The 15,103-nt window shown below is 66.2% G+C and overlaps 1 protein-coding gene across 1 annotated transcript in view; it reads right to left on the reverse strand.

Moving 5' to 3' along the window:
* The window catches only part of GALNT9 (polypeptide N-acetylgalactosaminyltransferase 9), a 61,063-nt gene that overhangs the window by 31,613 nt on the left and 14,347 nt on the right, over positions 1-15,103 (reverse strand). The window contains exons 5-7 of the mRNA XM_030336492.2: positions 9,225-9,391; positions 7,485-7,659; positions 3,476-3,673 (exon numbers count right to left, since the gene is read on the reverse strand). Of these exons, the coding sequence (XP_030192352.2) occupies positions 3,476-3,673; positions 7,485-7,659; positions 9,225-9,391 (540 nt within the window). The remainder of the gene's footprint in view (positions 1-3,475; positions 3,674-7,484; positions 7,660-9,224; positions 9,392-15,103) is intronic.

A 15,103-nucleotide genomic window follows, 5' to 3' on the forward strand; every position in this document is an offset into this window, starting at 1 on the left:
CGTGTCGCGGCCGGAAGGAGCTCGGCCTGGAGGCCGTCAGCCTGAGGGCTGGAGTGGGCTCGGGGGACGGGACGGGACCCAGTGACCGAGCCAGTGACCGAGCACCCAGCACCCGGAAGCTCCTCTCCGGAGACCAGCAGAAAAGTCAGACAGGGAACGGCTACCGTTCCTCCCGTGTAGCTAGAGAAGCGACCACGCGTGTGTGGTGATGTGCATCTGTGTGTGTCCGCACACTTACGCGTGTGTGCGTCTGTGGGCACTCGTGCCAGTGAGAATGTGTGCACAGGAGTGCGTGAGTGTGCAAGCATCTGTGCACTCCCGTGTCTGCGTGGTTTTGTGTGTACAGGTGTGTGTGCATATGGATGTGTGTGCGGGTGTGCGTGTAGCTGCGTGTGCGTGTCGGGGTATGTGTGCACGGAGGAGGTATGCGTGTGTGTGCTCCTGTGCAGGTGTGTGTATACTGTTGTGCGTGCAGGTATGTGTGTGTGCAGCCGGGAGTATATACCTGTGTGCTGGTGTGTGTGTGTGTGTGTGTGTGTGTGTGTGTATAAGTGTGTGTGAGAGTGTGCTTGTGTGTGTGTGCGGGATTCGGGCCCTCGCCGCCGCACCCCTGACTGTGGGAGGGGCAGGGGGCTGTGAGTGGCCCCCCAGCCCCGCCCTAAGCTCCCTCCACGAGCTGGAAGCCGGCCGACACCCGCAGGGGCCTCGCCGTCCCCCAGACACACGGGTGGGACTCTGGACAGGTCCTGGGGACGGGAGGCCCCGCCCCGCGCAGGGGTGCAGGGGCGCAGGGGTGCAGGGGCACAGGGGCTCAGGGCCTGGGACGCGGGCGGGCTCCAGCACTGGGGCGTGTGCACAAGTCTCCCCCGGAAACCCAAGCCTTACAATTTCCATCCCTTCTTCTCTCTCCCTCGAGCTTCGAGGGTGAGGAGCGGCAAGAAAATTCCTAAAGTAAACCCTCCAACACCAGCCCCTCGGGCGCGGAGTAAATTCCCGGCACGGCTTTCGACGTGGACGTGCGAGCCGTGTGCTTCGGAGGGGCAGTGGCTCTTCCGGCCAGGATGCGGGAGGCACAGACCAGCCCGGACCGGCCGCCAGGCCCGTGGAAGCCAGCTCTCCGGTCCGGTCCGCGGTGAGGGGCGCCTCCCGCGGGCAGCCGGCCGTGCGCGCTTCCCCCGGAGGGCCTGCCAAGCGGGAGGGCCCGAGGGCGTCCTCCCGGTGGGGACCGGGACGAGGCACGAAGGACCTCGAGGTTGCTCGCCTGCACTCCGCGCCTGCGGGCCCCGAGGTTCCGTGTCCGCGTGCGCCCTCCTTCCGTGAATCTGTACTCCGGTGCGTGAGGCCCGTCGTTCCAGAACCCGGGGGACCCGCCCGACCCTCCGTCACCGGCCTGAGCCAAAGGCCCTGGCCCCTGACCTCCAGAGAACATCACCCCGAGTCCCCAGTTCAGAGCCGCTGTCCAGCCCCCCCGGGAAGCCGGTCATTTCTCCTCTCCTGACGGCGCCTCCCTGGACGGTCCCGTGAGGCGCGTCACACAGCGTGGCCGCTTCCGTGTCCGGGGTCTCTGGCTCCGCCCAGGGGCCCGAAGTTCCACGGTACCGTCACTCGTAGGACAGCTTGTCCCGTTCACTCCGGGACGCGTTCTGGCAGCTGGGCAGACACCAGCGGGTTTATCTGTCGCACCTGATGACACCTGGGGTGTTTCCGTCCCTGAGAACGACGGGGCGGCTGTATGCGTCCGCGAGAGTCTCTGCGTGGACACGGGCTCTGGTCCCTTCCCGGCGGACGGCAAGACGTGCTCTCTACCTTTGTGGAAAGCCGCCGATGGCCTTCCGAGCTTTGGCCAACTCGCTCTGCCCGCAGCCTCGCATGGGTGTCCCGCGGCCCCGCGCCCTCCCCCGCGCCCAGCTGGCGCCTCTTCTCACGCCGGTTCCTCGGCTTCCCTCCTGACCCCCCGACGGGGTGAGCATGCTGGCCACGCCCACCTCCGCTTGTGGAGAATCTGTTTAAAGCTTCACCTGGAGTTCGGCCTCGGGCGTCCAAAGCTCTCAGGTGGTGCTAGGCAGGAGCCAAGTTCGACAAGACACCGTCTGGCCAGAAAATCCCGCTTCTGGGCAGCCCAGGGGGTCCAGGGGCTGCCAGACCTTGGGGTCTCTGAGTCCTGAAATGCGAAACGCCAGGCCCCTCTTCTGCTCCTAGCTGGGGAACGCCTAGTGCGTTGTGAACGAAGAAAAGTAACTTTCAAGCCGCTCTTCCTGGCTCCCGGCCCGTCGGTCGGCTTCTGGTCGCGTGGATGGCTCTGGGCCCGGTTTTGACGGCAAAGGCTCCAGAGCCCCAGCTCCTGCTCCTTCCGGCTCCCAGGAGCGTCGAGGGCCTGTCTCTGAGAAGCGGCCGTGGGGACAGAGCCGGGCCCCAGGCCCCGAGGGGACTGCTGCTCTGCGTCCGGGGACCCCTCGTCCGGGGCGCCCCTCCGCGCCGGCGGTGCGGTTTTCCTCAAGTCAGGGAGGTCGGGGCTCGGGCCGAGCTGTCCATCCCTGCTGTCCGCTGACTTCACTAGTGGACGTCCAGGCCGTGCGGGGGCCTGATTTGGTGCCCGTGGCTCTTTGCCAGCAGGGGGTGGGGGCCCGGAAGCCCCCACAAGACCCTCCCGAGGGAGAGAGAGCTTCCGAAGGCACAATGACACGTGGTCTCGGCCACTCCCACGCAGGATTTCGGCAGGGACGCGCCAGCTTGGACAGACAGGAAGAGGGACGGTTCCCAGCCCCTGAAACCTCAGACCCCTGTGGGAGGTCTGCAGAGGCTCCGGGGGGTCAGGGGGTCCTGAGATGGACATTCGTCCCAGGAAACAGGCCCCACGGCTGCGTCCCCAGGACCTGGTCACGGAGCGCGGATTCCCAGGGGCTCCGCACCCCGCGGCCGGTGCTGCAGACATGAGCCAGCGCGAGCAGGTGGCGGAGGGCCTGGGGGTGATGGAGAGCGAGGGACTGGGGCCTCTGGAGGCCCACGCCTGTCTACACGGGGCCCCATCCCGGCCGCGGCCAATGGTCGCCTCGCGAGAGTGTGAGCCTTCCCCCTGCCAAAAGGTGCTGGATTTGTGTATCTTGTGCAAAAATCTCTCTGCCTTCACGTCTGGGAGCCGACCTGAATACGTGCACGCATTTGAGGACAACTGTGGGCTCTCCGTCTGAAGCCCTGTCTGCAGAAACCGGTGACTTCTGCGCAGCCACGCTGCCCGGCTCCTCCTGTCTCCCTCCAGGCTTCTCGGTCCCTGGTGCCCCGTCCCCTGTCCGTGTCTGCTTCTCCCCCACGGGCTCCTCCTCTCTGCTCGTCTGCTCGGTCTCCCTCCTTCTGTCCCCACCTGACCCGGTCGCCACTCAGGCCACATGCCGGGGGTCAGCCCCCAGGCCCCCGAGTCCCGCCCAGAGCACCTGCCCCCGGCAGCCCCCGCGCCCACCGCACCCGGGCCCCGGCTCACCTGATGGGCGCCGCCTCGTCGCCGCGGTCCAGCCAGTCCTGGGGGGGGATGATGTACATGCACCAGAGGCCCCAGTTGTAGCCGTGGGCCGCACTGGCATACTGCTGTACCTCGAATGTGTCGTACTTGATGTTGTCGATGGCGGGCAGGACGATGCGCCGGCGGTCCTCCTGGATCCGCGTGAGCGCGGGCTCGGCCCTGCGGGGGGGAGCCACGCGCCTGTGAGGAGGGGCGTGGGGGCGGGGACCCCCACCCTGTGCCCCAACGAGGGGCCCGGCGCCCACAGGCAGGGTGACATCAGGTGACCGCCGGCCCACGGAGTGCAGGTGCCACGGATTCCCCGCCACAAGTCTGGGGGTGGTGGGGCCGCGGACGTGCCCCGCCTGGGGTCCTGCCCTCCCCTTCCCGGGCTGCCCACAGCCAAGGACTGACACCAAGGACATAAAAACCACTTGGGCCCGGGATGCGACACCCCTGAAGGGCAGGCCTGGCTCCAGAGCCCCTGCAGGTCGGCTGGGCCGGCCACCGGCCAGCCTTGAAGCTCAGCCACTCCCTCCACAGAACCCCACTCCCCGCCCTCCTTCCCTGCTCTTGTGGAAGACACATTCGCTCGCAAACATGAACCGGAGGACCGAGTAAGGGCCGTACCCTGTTCTAACAACGGAATACATTCATAGGCTTAAAAATAAATCCACGCCTCAGGGAACTTATGTTGGAGGGGACCAGAGAGGTTACCGGGTGCTTTAATGCAGTGCACAACCTACACAACAGCATGCGGCAGCCCCGACGGGGTCGGGGGCCAAGCATCAACATAGAAGTTAACGTATGTTAGAAGGTGACAGGTATCGCGTGGGAAGGACAGCAAGGCGAGGGTAGCTTGGAGTTGCAGTTTTAAATAGGCGTCTGCGTAGGTTGCCCTGGGCAACGACCAGAAGGAGGTGGGCGGCCGGTGGGTGCCAGGGGGATGGGCGAGGGCACAGCCAGCACGGGAGCCCTGGGACGTGCGCCTGGGGAGCAGGCAGGTGGCTGGACTGGAGAAGCGGGGCAGCGTATGCGGCGAACCCAGAGAGCGGGGCACCAGGGGCGCTCGGGCGACCTCTCTGGGCAGGAGACTCTGCAGGGATCCCCGCGGAAGCAGGCTTCCCCCTTGGAGGTGGCCCGTCCCTGCGAGGATGAGACGCCACCAGAGCCCAGCCTCTGGGCCGGAGTCCAGCTGTGGTCGTGGGCCGCCTGCTGCTGGGGGGCTGGGGCTGGCGCCGTCGGGAGGGACAGGAGGGCCCGGGGTGAGTCGTCTGGTCCCACCTGGCGACAGGTGCCGTGTGGCCTTCCTCCCACCCTTCTGATCAAGAGCCGGGTATTCAGCTGCCTTTCGGCTTTGCGAGGAGGACTAATTAATTAGCGTCAGCAAAGTGCCTCAGAGAAGCAAAGCCCTCTGCAAATGTCACGTCTGCTAACAAGGCAGGATCTGTGTGGAGGCGACCGTGGCGGGGAGGGCGGGCGGGGGGGACTATTTGCAGATGGATAGCTGGGTTTTGGGTTGTGGAAATTAAAGTCACACTGGTTTCACGTCGCGTCTGATGTGACAGCTCCTGGCTCTCCCAAATGGCTCCTTGGGGGAGCTTGCGATGTAGCGGAGGGAGGAATGGCCACCGAGGACGGCTGTGCAGTGCACAACCCACACAGCACAGCACTGGGGAGCGGGCCTGGGTCGGGGGGGAAGACGATAATGCGTAATTAACGGCAGAAGGTGATTACGCGTGGCGGGAGGAGGGCTGTCTCACGAGGGTGGGAGAGCAGAGAGACGCGGGGGCCAGGAGGCTAAGTCCAGCAGGAGAGACTTACGTCTCCGTGAAACGCGTGCAGGGTCAGAACCAACCCTTGCCACAAACGCGTGGTCCTGGGGCAGCTGGGATGCTCCCGGAGAGCGGAAGGAAGAAGGTTCCACGGCCCGCGGGACGCCGAGCCCCTGCTGGAGCCGGCCGCTGCTGGCAGGAAAGCACAAGCTCGGAGACCCCGGGGCACGAGGCCCTCCCAGAGAGCGGGGCCCGGGGAGCACGCACAGCAGGGCTTGTGCCGCTGAACCGCACAGGCTCAGGACTTCATCCACCCCGCCGTCCTCGGTCGGCACATCCCCCCGTTTCCCTCCCGTGGGATCCCAGCGAATGTCTCACGTTGGCTTCGCGAAGCTTAAAAATATGCATCGGGAGGTTTGATATAAAAATCGTGAATTTTACGGGGCGTCTGGGTGGCTCAGTCAGCAAAGCGTCCGACTCTTGATTTTGGCCCAGGTCATGATCTCACGGCTCACGAGTTCGAGCCCCACGTCGGGCTCTGTGCTGAGAGCTCAGAGCCTTCTTGGGATTCTCTCTCTCCCTCGCTCTCTGCCCCTCGCCTGCTCGCGTGTGCGCTCTCTCTGTCTCTCTCTCTGTCTCACACACAAAATAAATAAATAAAATAAACTTAAAAAAGAATCCTGAGTTTTACTTTTTATTGAAATGGGCACGCTGGCCACCCTGGGCTGACTTTTCCCTGCGGCTCAGCCCCCCCCATCCCCCCCCGGCTCACTGAAGGACCCACCCGCTACGGTTTAACCTAAGGATCTTGAGAGCAGAGCGTCCTGCATGACAAGGGTGGCCCTAAATCCAATGACAGGGGCCCACCTGTGAGACAGAATAGAGACACACGCTAGGTGTGAGGACAGAAGAGGCCAGAGGACGAGGCGGGACCCTCCCCGGGTGCCTCCGGGCGGTGAGACACCTTGTGTCCCAGGATTTGGAGTCGTGTCTGCTGTTTGAGCTGCCCGGGGGGTTGCGGTCACTGTTCGGCAGCCCCAGGACACTGACACTTGGGGTCGGCCCTCCCTCTGCCCGTGGGCCACTCCCGACACACACGCTCCGTTGTCTAGAGCGTCCCCTCGCCTCCCAGGCAAGCACCGATCTGATCCGGAGGGTCTGGAGTCGGTTGCCGGCAGCGGCTTCTGCAGTCCGGGCAACAATCCCCGCACCCCGGCCGCGCTCCAGGCTCCCGGCTTGAGGACCAGGAGACAGGCACGCCTCCCCTGCCCCCGCCCCGCCCACGCCGTGTTGGCAAGCCGGACTTCTGACCCTGACTCTTGTTCCCTGACCTAGAACATTCCCCCTCTCCCAGCTACCATAAGGTCCTCGCTCATCTGCGCAGGGCCCAGCCGCCAGACGAGAAGTTAACAGCCGGCACTTTCCAGAAAACTCTCAAGCACTTCCCGCTGCTCGGCCAAGACACCCACTGTGAGGACGTTGGTGCACCACCTGCCTCGGGTCGGCGAGGTCTGGGCCACCCCCGGCTCCCCCCGGCTGTGGATAATTCGCGGGACAACTGACGCCATTCCGAAGGCATCGCTGGCCGCCTCAGAGATGGAGAAGGTGTCAGGGGGCCCAGGCTCCACGCCCGGCTCGCACGGGGACCCCTGGGTCGCACCCGAACACCCCAGGCCACGCAGACCTGCACTGCGTGCAGCTGGCCCGGAGGCCACGCTGAGCATCAGGCCTGCAGGGCAAGCACAGGCCCAGGGCCGGAGCCCGGCCTTCCCGCCCGGGGTGCAGGGTGGAGGTCACACGTCTAAGTCCCTCCCTGGCCGAGTCCCCTGCACGTGTCTGGGCTAGAGGCCCATTTCGCCCCCTGCATGGTGACGAGAGGGTCCCACGGGGGATGAGAAACTGCTCCCAACTCGCGCCCGGTGCCTTGGGCAGCTAGCCTTGGACAGCACGTGCCCACAGCAAGTGCCCCAAAGCCGTGTGTGCTCCCGGATCCGAGCCCACACCGGCGTGCTCGTGCTATGCCACCCTGCTGGCCAGTCCCAGTCCCTTTGGGAGCGAGGTGAGGGCACGCGACAGTCCTCACGTGCAAGCGTCCCGAGCCGTGCGCCCCACAGATCCCCTGGGCCGCATCCGGACGCCGGGGGCCCCCAGGCCCATCCTCCCGGGCCCCTGAAGGGAGTCCCTACAGCCAGCGCCCCCCTGCGCCCTGCCCTCACCAGCCCGTGCCGAACTCCACGTGGGCGTCGAAGAAGCCGACCACGGGGGCCGTGGCCGCCTTCCAGCCCTGCAGCCGTGCCCGGATCAAGCCTTCCCGCCGGCTGTTGCGAACGATCTTCACCAGGCCCGGGTACCTCCTGTTGACGTACTGGTCCAGACTGGTCTTGAGCTCCGCTGCAGGGACACAGAGACGCCTCATCGCACCCACACCTCGGGAGGGCTCTGAGATCGCCCCGGGTCGGCAGGGGCAGGCTGGGCCGCTGCGAGCCCCGGGCCCATGGTTCGCCGCCGTCGAAGAAGGCCTGCCGTAGCGGGTTGTGACTCAAGGGGCTGGGGAGTCCGCAGAGCCGCGAGACCCCAACCCATGTGGCTGGCACTCCAGCAGGGGGACAATAAACAGAAGACGGCCAAACGGGACCGACTGGACAGAGGCGTGTGTCACCGGGACGGGAGGAAACAGGACCGATTCACTTAGCCGTGAGAGGGAGGAAGTCCACAGATGGACGGATGGGGGATCACGGTGTGGATGACCAGCCGCGGCCAGAGGGAAATCCTGACTGACCCCCGTCACGACACGCATGAACCCCCAAGGACATGACACTCAGTGAAATAAGCCAGACAGAAAAGGACAAACACCGCGTGACCCCGCTTCTCCAAGGCCTCTAGGGTCGCCACATTCACAGAGGCAGAGGGTGGGGTGGGGGTGCCAGGGGTGGGGGGAGTGGAGGGGGTGAGTGTTCGGTGGGGACAGGGCTCCAGGGTGGGAGACGGAACGTTCTGGAGACGGATGGTGGGGAAGGCTGCACAACAGTGTGGGTGTGCTTCCTGCCCCTGAGCTGCGCACTTGCTGTTCAGACGGTTAATTTTATGCTATGAGAGCTTCAGACCGATAAATTATTAAAAAATTGGTGAAGGCACCGACAAAAAACAGGAATCGACTTGAGGAAACTCCCAAAGATAACAACCTGCAGCAGGTTAGGGCCGCTAGGGGAAGAGAAGGGGGGCTGCCGCTGGCGGCTGGGCAGGGGCCACCCCCCACGCCTGGGCCCCGAAGACACCTGTCCCCCTCATCACCGACCCTACGGGACCCCCCAGGGAGGGCAGCCGGTCCTTCCCGCCCCATCCTGCCCTTGGCGGGCTCTGGAGGCATCCCCCAAGCGTCCCCTCCGCAGCACAGAGGAGAGGCCACCATGATGCGCCCACAGGGACCTCAGTCTGGGGGCTGCCCGTGGCAGGCTCAGGCTTCTCGCTCTGCTCCCGCCCGGGGACCGGTGCCTGGCGGGTGTGGGAGGCGGATGGGGGCCCCGCCCGTGAGCCCCAGCCCTGCTTCTCCCCACAGACCCTCGCTGGAGCACAGGGCCCTGCACGCACAAGGAGTGACAGGTGAACTCGGCCTGTTGGGCTTTTCTGGACAACGTCTGCGGGGAACGAACAGAGCCCCGAGTTCGAGTCCACCCGGAACCTGGAACGGGACCTTATTTGGAAAGAGGGTCTCTGTGGATCCTGAGATGAAACCCTCCTGGATTTGGGGTGGCCCTAACGCAAGGACAGGTGTCCTCCAAAGAGGCGAGGCCCCCAGCAGGGAGGCCACGTGAAGAACAGGCACAGGTGGGAGGGTCCCGTGAAGGGGCCCGCGGAGCCCGGAGAGGGGGCGGTGGGCAGGACGCTGGCCTGGCGCCTCCCGGGAGCGCGGCCCGAGCTCCTGCAGGCCATCGGCGAGCCTCGCAGGCCCCACTCACCGCTGTCACTGTTGTCGTCCACCAGGATGACCTCCTTGAGGAGCCGCGAAGGCGTGCGGTTGACCACGCTGTGCACGGAGCGCAGGATGACGGAGAGGGCCTCGTTGACGAAGATGAAGACCACAGAGATCTGCGGCAGGTCGGCGGTGTGGGTCACCTGTCTGCACCTGCGGGAGACACGGTTCACGGGCACCGGTCAGCACGGGGCGCACCCACCTCGCCAGGTCTAAATCTCACACCCAAGGGCAAGGCCGCAAGCGGGGACGCCCGGCCTCCGGAAGACGTCCGTCAGAAGGCGCGTGTGCAGCTCCGAGCCTCAGCCCTGCACCGGGGTGATGCTCTGCAGGGGTGCCAACAGCCGCTGAGTTGCTGCGGACGAGGGGTCTGCAGGGACGGTCTTGTCGGGGCTGAAGGTCACAGCCTCGGCCACACATAAGGACAGAGTAGCACAAGGGGGGGCACGCACAGTTCTCCCCAGTGTCTTGTCTTGGAGGCTGGGGTGGAGTGGGGTCCCGGAGGTGGGGCGGGGTCCCGGGAGTGGGGTGGGGTCCTGGGGTCCCGGAGGTGGGGCGGGGTCCCGGAGGTAGGGCAGGAACCCCAGGGGGGATGGGGCGGGATCCTGGGGCATGGGGCGGGATCCCGGGGGATGGGGCGGGGTCCTGGGGTCCCAGCGGTGGGGCGGGGTCCCGGGAGTGGGGCAGGGTCCCGGGAGATGGGGCGGGATCCCGGGGGATGGGACGGGATCCTGGGGGATGGGGCGGGGTCCTGGGGTCCCAGAGGTTGCGCGGGGTCCTGGGGGTGGGGCGGAGTCCCGGGGAGGGCGAGCAACATCTCCTTCTTCCGTGTAACTGGATGACACCCGTTTATGGGGAGCCTGAGAAGGCGAGGGGCTGTGATGTCATGAGCGTCGTGGAATAAAGTCACAAGGGGACAGAGGAAGACGAGCGGGAGCGCAGTGGAACCGTCAGAAACACGCTGACGGGAGGAAAGAGACAACAAAGTAAATACAAAATAAACACGGGAGGAAGCCAGCCAAGTGCGTGTGCCTCCAAGCTTCGTGTAAATACACCCGGTCCCTCCCGATGGCAGAGGCCACTCGATTAAGGTGGACACACCCATGCTCCCACGCCCACACTCCACAGCCGCTCACACTCGCACACACTCGCACACAGCCCTGCTCCAAAGGGCCGACTTCCCTCCTGCACAGTAAGTGCAGCCGGGGTTCAGGCTGGAGCCACCAGCCTCTCCCGGGCCGGTGCAGGCCCAGCGCACGGCTGGAGGGACCGAGCTGTCTGTCGACGCCACGTGGACGCACCACAGGTGCACAGCCACGAGGATCCGTCACTCAGAAAAACGCCATCTGACGAGAAGCCTTCACCCCACTTCTCCTTGGAGGAGTGAGGTCGAAACGCACAACTTTCACGAACTCGCACGACGGGTCCAACACAAAAGACGGCTGAGGACGGAAATTCGTCTCGAGGGTGGCAGCTGGCGGCAGGAGGCATGGGGAACGGAGGCGGGCCGTGGGCTGAGAGGCCGGCCTCCCCGCACCTGCTCCCTGCCATTCACCGTCCTCCCGCGTGGCCTCCCTCACCTGTCTGCAGTTCGGGGTCCCCCCACCGAGAGCAGGCTCCTTCTCTGCCCACAGCCCAAGAGCATGGAGCTGGGCCCGCACGCACGGGTCCCTGGGCACAAGTCCGTGAACAAGGGGACGCCCTGCTCACGGGCCCTGACGTGTGAACGTCCCCTCCGTCCCAACTGAGTTCGTCCTGGCTGCTCCTAGGTGTGGGGGAAGCCAGGCCTGCTTTCTCTGCCTGTGCAGGGGATCTCTCAGGTGGCCACCGGGCCACGTGTGGCTGTCCCAAAGCAGTGTGCTTTCACAGAGAAAGGGGCAGAGGTGGGGCCGCCGGTGGGGACCCCGGGGGGTCTGAAGACTAGGCGGCCAGGGAGGAGCTGTGACCTACCCCGTGGCAAGTTCAGTTCTGCCTTGTCAACTTGGCCGTGTAACAAACACCACCGACCGAGGGACCAAAACCACAGGTGTGTGCTCCTAACCATTTGAAGGTGGGAGCCCAGGTCTGGGGATGGGGGGGTCCGGGTGCAGGTGGGAGGGGGTCCGGGTGCAGGTGGGAGGGGGGTCCGGGTGCAGGTGTGGTGGGGGTTCTGGGTGCAGGTGTGGAGGGGGGTCCGGAGGGGGTCCGGGTGCAGGTGTGGAGGGGGTCCGGCTGCAGGTGTGGAGGGGGTTCTGGGTGCAGGTGTGGAGGGGGGTCCGGGCGCAGGGGTGGAGAGGGGGTCCGGGTGCAGGGGTGGAGGGGGGTCCGGGTGTGGCAGGGCTGGCTCCTCCCAGGCCTGCCCTGGGCCTACAGACGCCATCTTCCTGCCTTGTCCTCAGTGGTCCAGCCCCGGGTGTCTGTGTCCTGCTTTGCTCTCCCTGGGGACTCAGTCAGACGGGGCAGGCCCACTGGGGAGCCCACTTCACCTCATCACCTCTGTAGGGTGCTGCCTCCACACATGGTCGCATCCTGCGTTGCTGGGGTCAGGGCTCCCCCGTGTGGGTTTGGGGGGACACAGCTCAGCCCACGAAAGACCTAAGGATGGGGAGGAACCAGCCACGCGAGGACTGGGAGACACGGGGCCCCTTTCCGTCCTCCAAGACTCTGACGCAGCCGCAAGTCGGGGGTTTATTACGGCGTGGCGGTGCAGGGGCGCTGGCTCTCAGCCCCTCGGCCGGTGGGGGACCCTGCGAGGTGCCTTCCACATGCTGTGGACGTCCCTGCCAGGCAGCCCGCTCCTCATCGTGCATGTGGATGGCGGCCACTCACCTCAGAGCCACGCCGCCTTCACGGGACGGAAACCGTCCCGCCGCAGGCTCGCACCCCTGCTGGTTTTTGAAACACACACGGGGCCCAAAGGCTGCAGCCACTCTGGGGACGGCACAAGCCTCCCGGGAGAGCGGGCGACAGAACCTTCCGGATACACTCTCCATTCTCCGCTGGGCAGGTACATCCGGCAGGAACAACCCGTGGGGCGGAAAATCCACCAAACTGGCCCGAGGGGGTTCGCCGGGGTGCCGTGGTTTTGGGCGCGCTCGGCCGGGGGCTCAGAGGACGTGGCAGGACCCCGCGGGCGCCCCTCCTCGGCTGCACACCTTCCTCCGTCCCGTCTCCAGCGCTGGGGAGGCGTCTCTTCTCCAGGACCCGCGGGAAAGCCCCCTGGGTCTCCTCGGCTGATTGGGGACGCGCTGCGCCTGGGCCAGTCGCTGTGGCCCGAGGAAACCGCTTGGCTTACGCTCGGTTCACATCATTTCCGGGGCCCCAGAGTCAGGAAGGCACCTCGCCAAAACCACCGTCCAGAGCTGGGAGCTGGTCCCACGGAAGACGGAGGAGCCCGCGGCTCTGCTGACTCCCAGGCTGCCACGCCGGGGCTCCCTCCCCGGATTTTCCCTCTGCGCTCCTGGCGGGAGGAAGGCGCCCTACTGGGCTGACGGTTCGGCCCGTGGACTTCCACGCTGAAGGCATCCCAGTGGCTGCGGGTCGAAAGGTGCCAGCCTCCTCCAGAGAAGAGCCCGCGAATGTGATCTTTGGGAATAGGGACTTTGCCGACACGCTGACGTTGCGGATCTCGGGGTGAGGGCGTGCTGGGCTCCGGGTGGCCCTGATTCCAGGGACAGGGGCCCACAAAGAGAAAGGCAGCTGGGCCTGCTGCCGGATCTGAGCACGCGCCACCCAGCGGGAGGCCGGCACGCTGTGGTCACAACCCAGGCCCTTCGTGCGGGCGTCCCATCAGGCAGATGTGAGAACGGGCGGGGGCCAACACACACAGTCCGCCACCTTCGCCTCCGACGGGGCAACCCGGGAACGAGGTGCGCTGGGGCATCGTCGCGAGTGGCACCTGACCTCCGTGAGGAGCGGGGGGGGGGGCGCACGGCCAGGGTCAGATGCGGTCTCTGCTCCAACACCGGGTGACCAGAGAGAGCAGGCTGTGTGCCCCAGGGGCTGTGGACCGAAATCATCTGCATGGAACACACGAGAAGGGAGGACGCAGCCGGGGGGGGGGGGGGGGTCCGCAGGGAGCCTGCGTGGGCGTCGGGACAACGCCCGGGGCCAGGGTAGCGCACCCCCGAGTTTCCGGCTGACTGACGGAGGAAGCTGGTGCTCTCAGCTCGGGGCTGGGCAGCCTGGGGACACACGCTGCTGGGCTGGGTCGGTTCTCTGGATAACCCGAGGGCGCTCTGTTTTCTGGACTCCGCTCTGGGGGCCTGACGTGCACGGGGGACCCGCCGTGTCATGGCATTCACCGGGTAATCTCTCCACCTTTGCCTCTCTGCCTCAGAGACCACGGTCTGGGGGGAGTTCTTCCCACGAAGGATGTTGCTTCTTGAGATTCTTTCCACTTCGTTCTTCCAGCAAGAGTAAGTCCCATTCGGGGACTAGAAAACCGACAGGTCACATCTGTTACAGGATCTGGTGCATCCAGGTGGCCTTTGTAAAAATGGTCCATTGATCGTGGTCACGACGATTGTAAAACACGGGATAGATTAATACAGAGCTTGGCGAACACGGACGCTTCTAACCCTGGGTGTGACAGAAACTAAGCCGGCATCATCTCCTGTGCATGGGCTGTCCCCTCCCTGAGCCCAGTTACACCCACGTATGTCTGTGAGTGACTGCAGGATAGCCCGGGGGGGACACAACTGGGGGGACACGACTGGGGGGACAGCCAAGGGGAGACACGGCTGGGGGACAGCCGGGGGGATGTGACTGGGGGGGAGCGGGGGGGTGACATGACTGGGAGTACAGCCGGGGGTGCCCCGGCTGGGGGGAAAGCCCGGGCACAGTTGGGGGCTGGCTGGGGAGACAGCTGGAGAGGACATGACTGGGGGGACAGCCAGGGGGGACACAGCTTGGGGGCTGTGGGGGGGGCACAACTGGGGTGACAGCCTGGAGGAGGGCACAGCTGGGGGGCAGCCTGGGGGGGACACAACTGGGGGGACACGACTGGGGGGACAGCCAGGGGGAGACATGGCTGGAGGACAGCTGGGGGGGACACAACTGGGGGGACACGACTGGGGGGACAGCCAAGGGGAGACACGGCTGGGGGACAGCCGGGGGGATGTGACTGGGGGGGAGCGGGGGGGTGACATGACTGGGGGTACAGCCTGGGGGGCCCCGGCTGGGGGGACAGCCCTGGGGCACAGCTGGGGGCCAGCCTGGGGGTGCATGGCTGGGGGGACAGCCAGGGGGGGACATGACTGGGGGGACAGCCGGGGGGGACACAGCTGGGGGACAGCCGGAGGGATGTGACTGGGGGGTAGCAGGGGGTGACATGACTGGGAGTACAGCCGGGGGGGCCCCGGCTGGGGGGACAGCCCTGGGGCACAGTTGGGGGCCGGCTGGGGAGACAGCTGGAGAGGACATGACTGGGGGGACAGCCAGGGGGGACACAGCTTGGGGGCTGTGGGGGGCACAACTGGGGTGACAGCCTGGAGGGGGGCACAGCTGGGGGGACAGCCTTGGGGAGGGGACATGCATGTAAGGACACCCTGAGGGAGGGACAGCTGTGGGGACAGTCTGGAGGGGGACATGACTGGGGGACATGACTGGGGGACAGCCCAGAGGGGCACATGGCTGGGGGGACGCCAGCACCCGCCCACGAGGCCCGTCCCGCCCCGCCAGGGCTCCCAGGGTGGGGTGCAGCCACGCCGGCCTGCCGCGCACCCTCAGGGCAGCCCGGGGCGGGGGCGGGGGGCCTCAAGCGCTGCGTGTACTCGACGCTGGTCCCCGTCACGGGGCAGGGACGCTGGCCCCACAAGGACACAGGCAGGACACCGCGGGCCTGGTCTCCATCCAGGGACTTGAGCGGGCCGTGGTGAGGGGGCC

The sequence above is a fragment of the Lynx canadensis genome, chromosome D3 (genome assembly GCF_007474595.2).
Source record: "Lynx canadensis isolate LIC74 chromosome D3, mLynCan4.pri.v2, whole genome shotgun sequence".
NCBI classification, from domain to species: Eukaryota; Metazoa; Chordata; class Mammalia; order Carnivora; family Felidae; genus Lynx; species Lynx canadensis.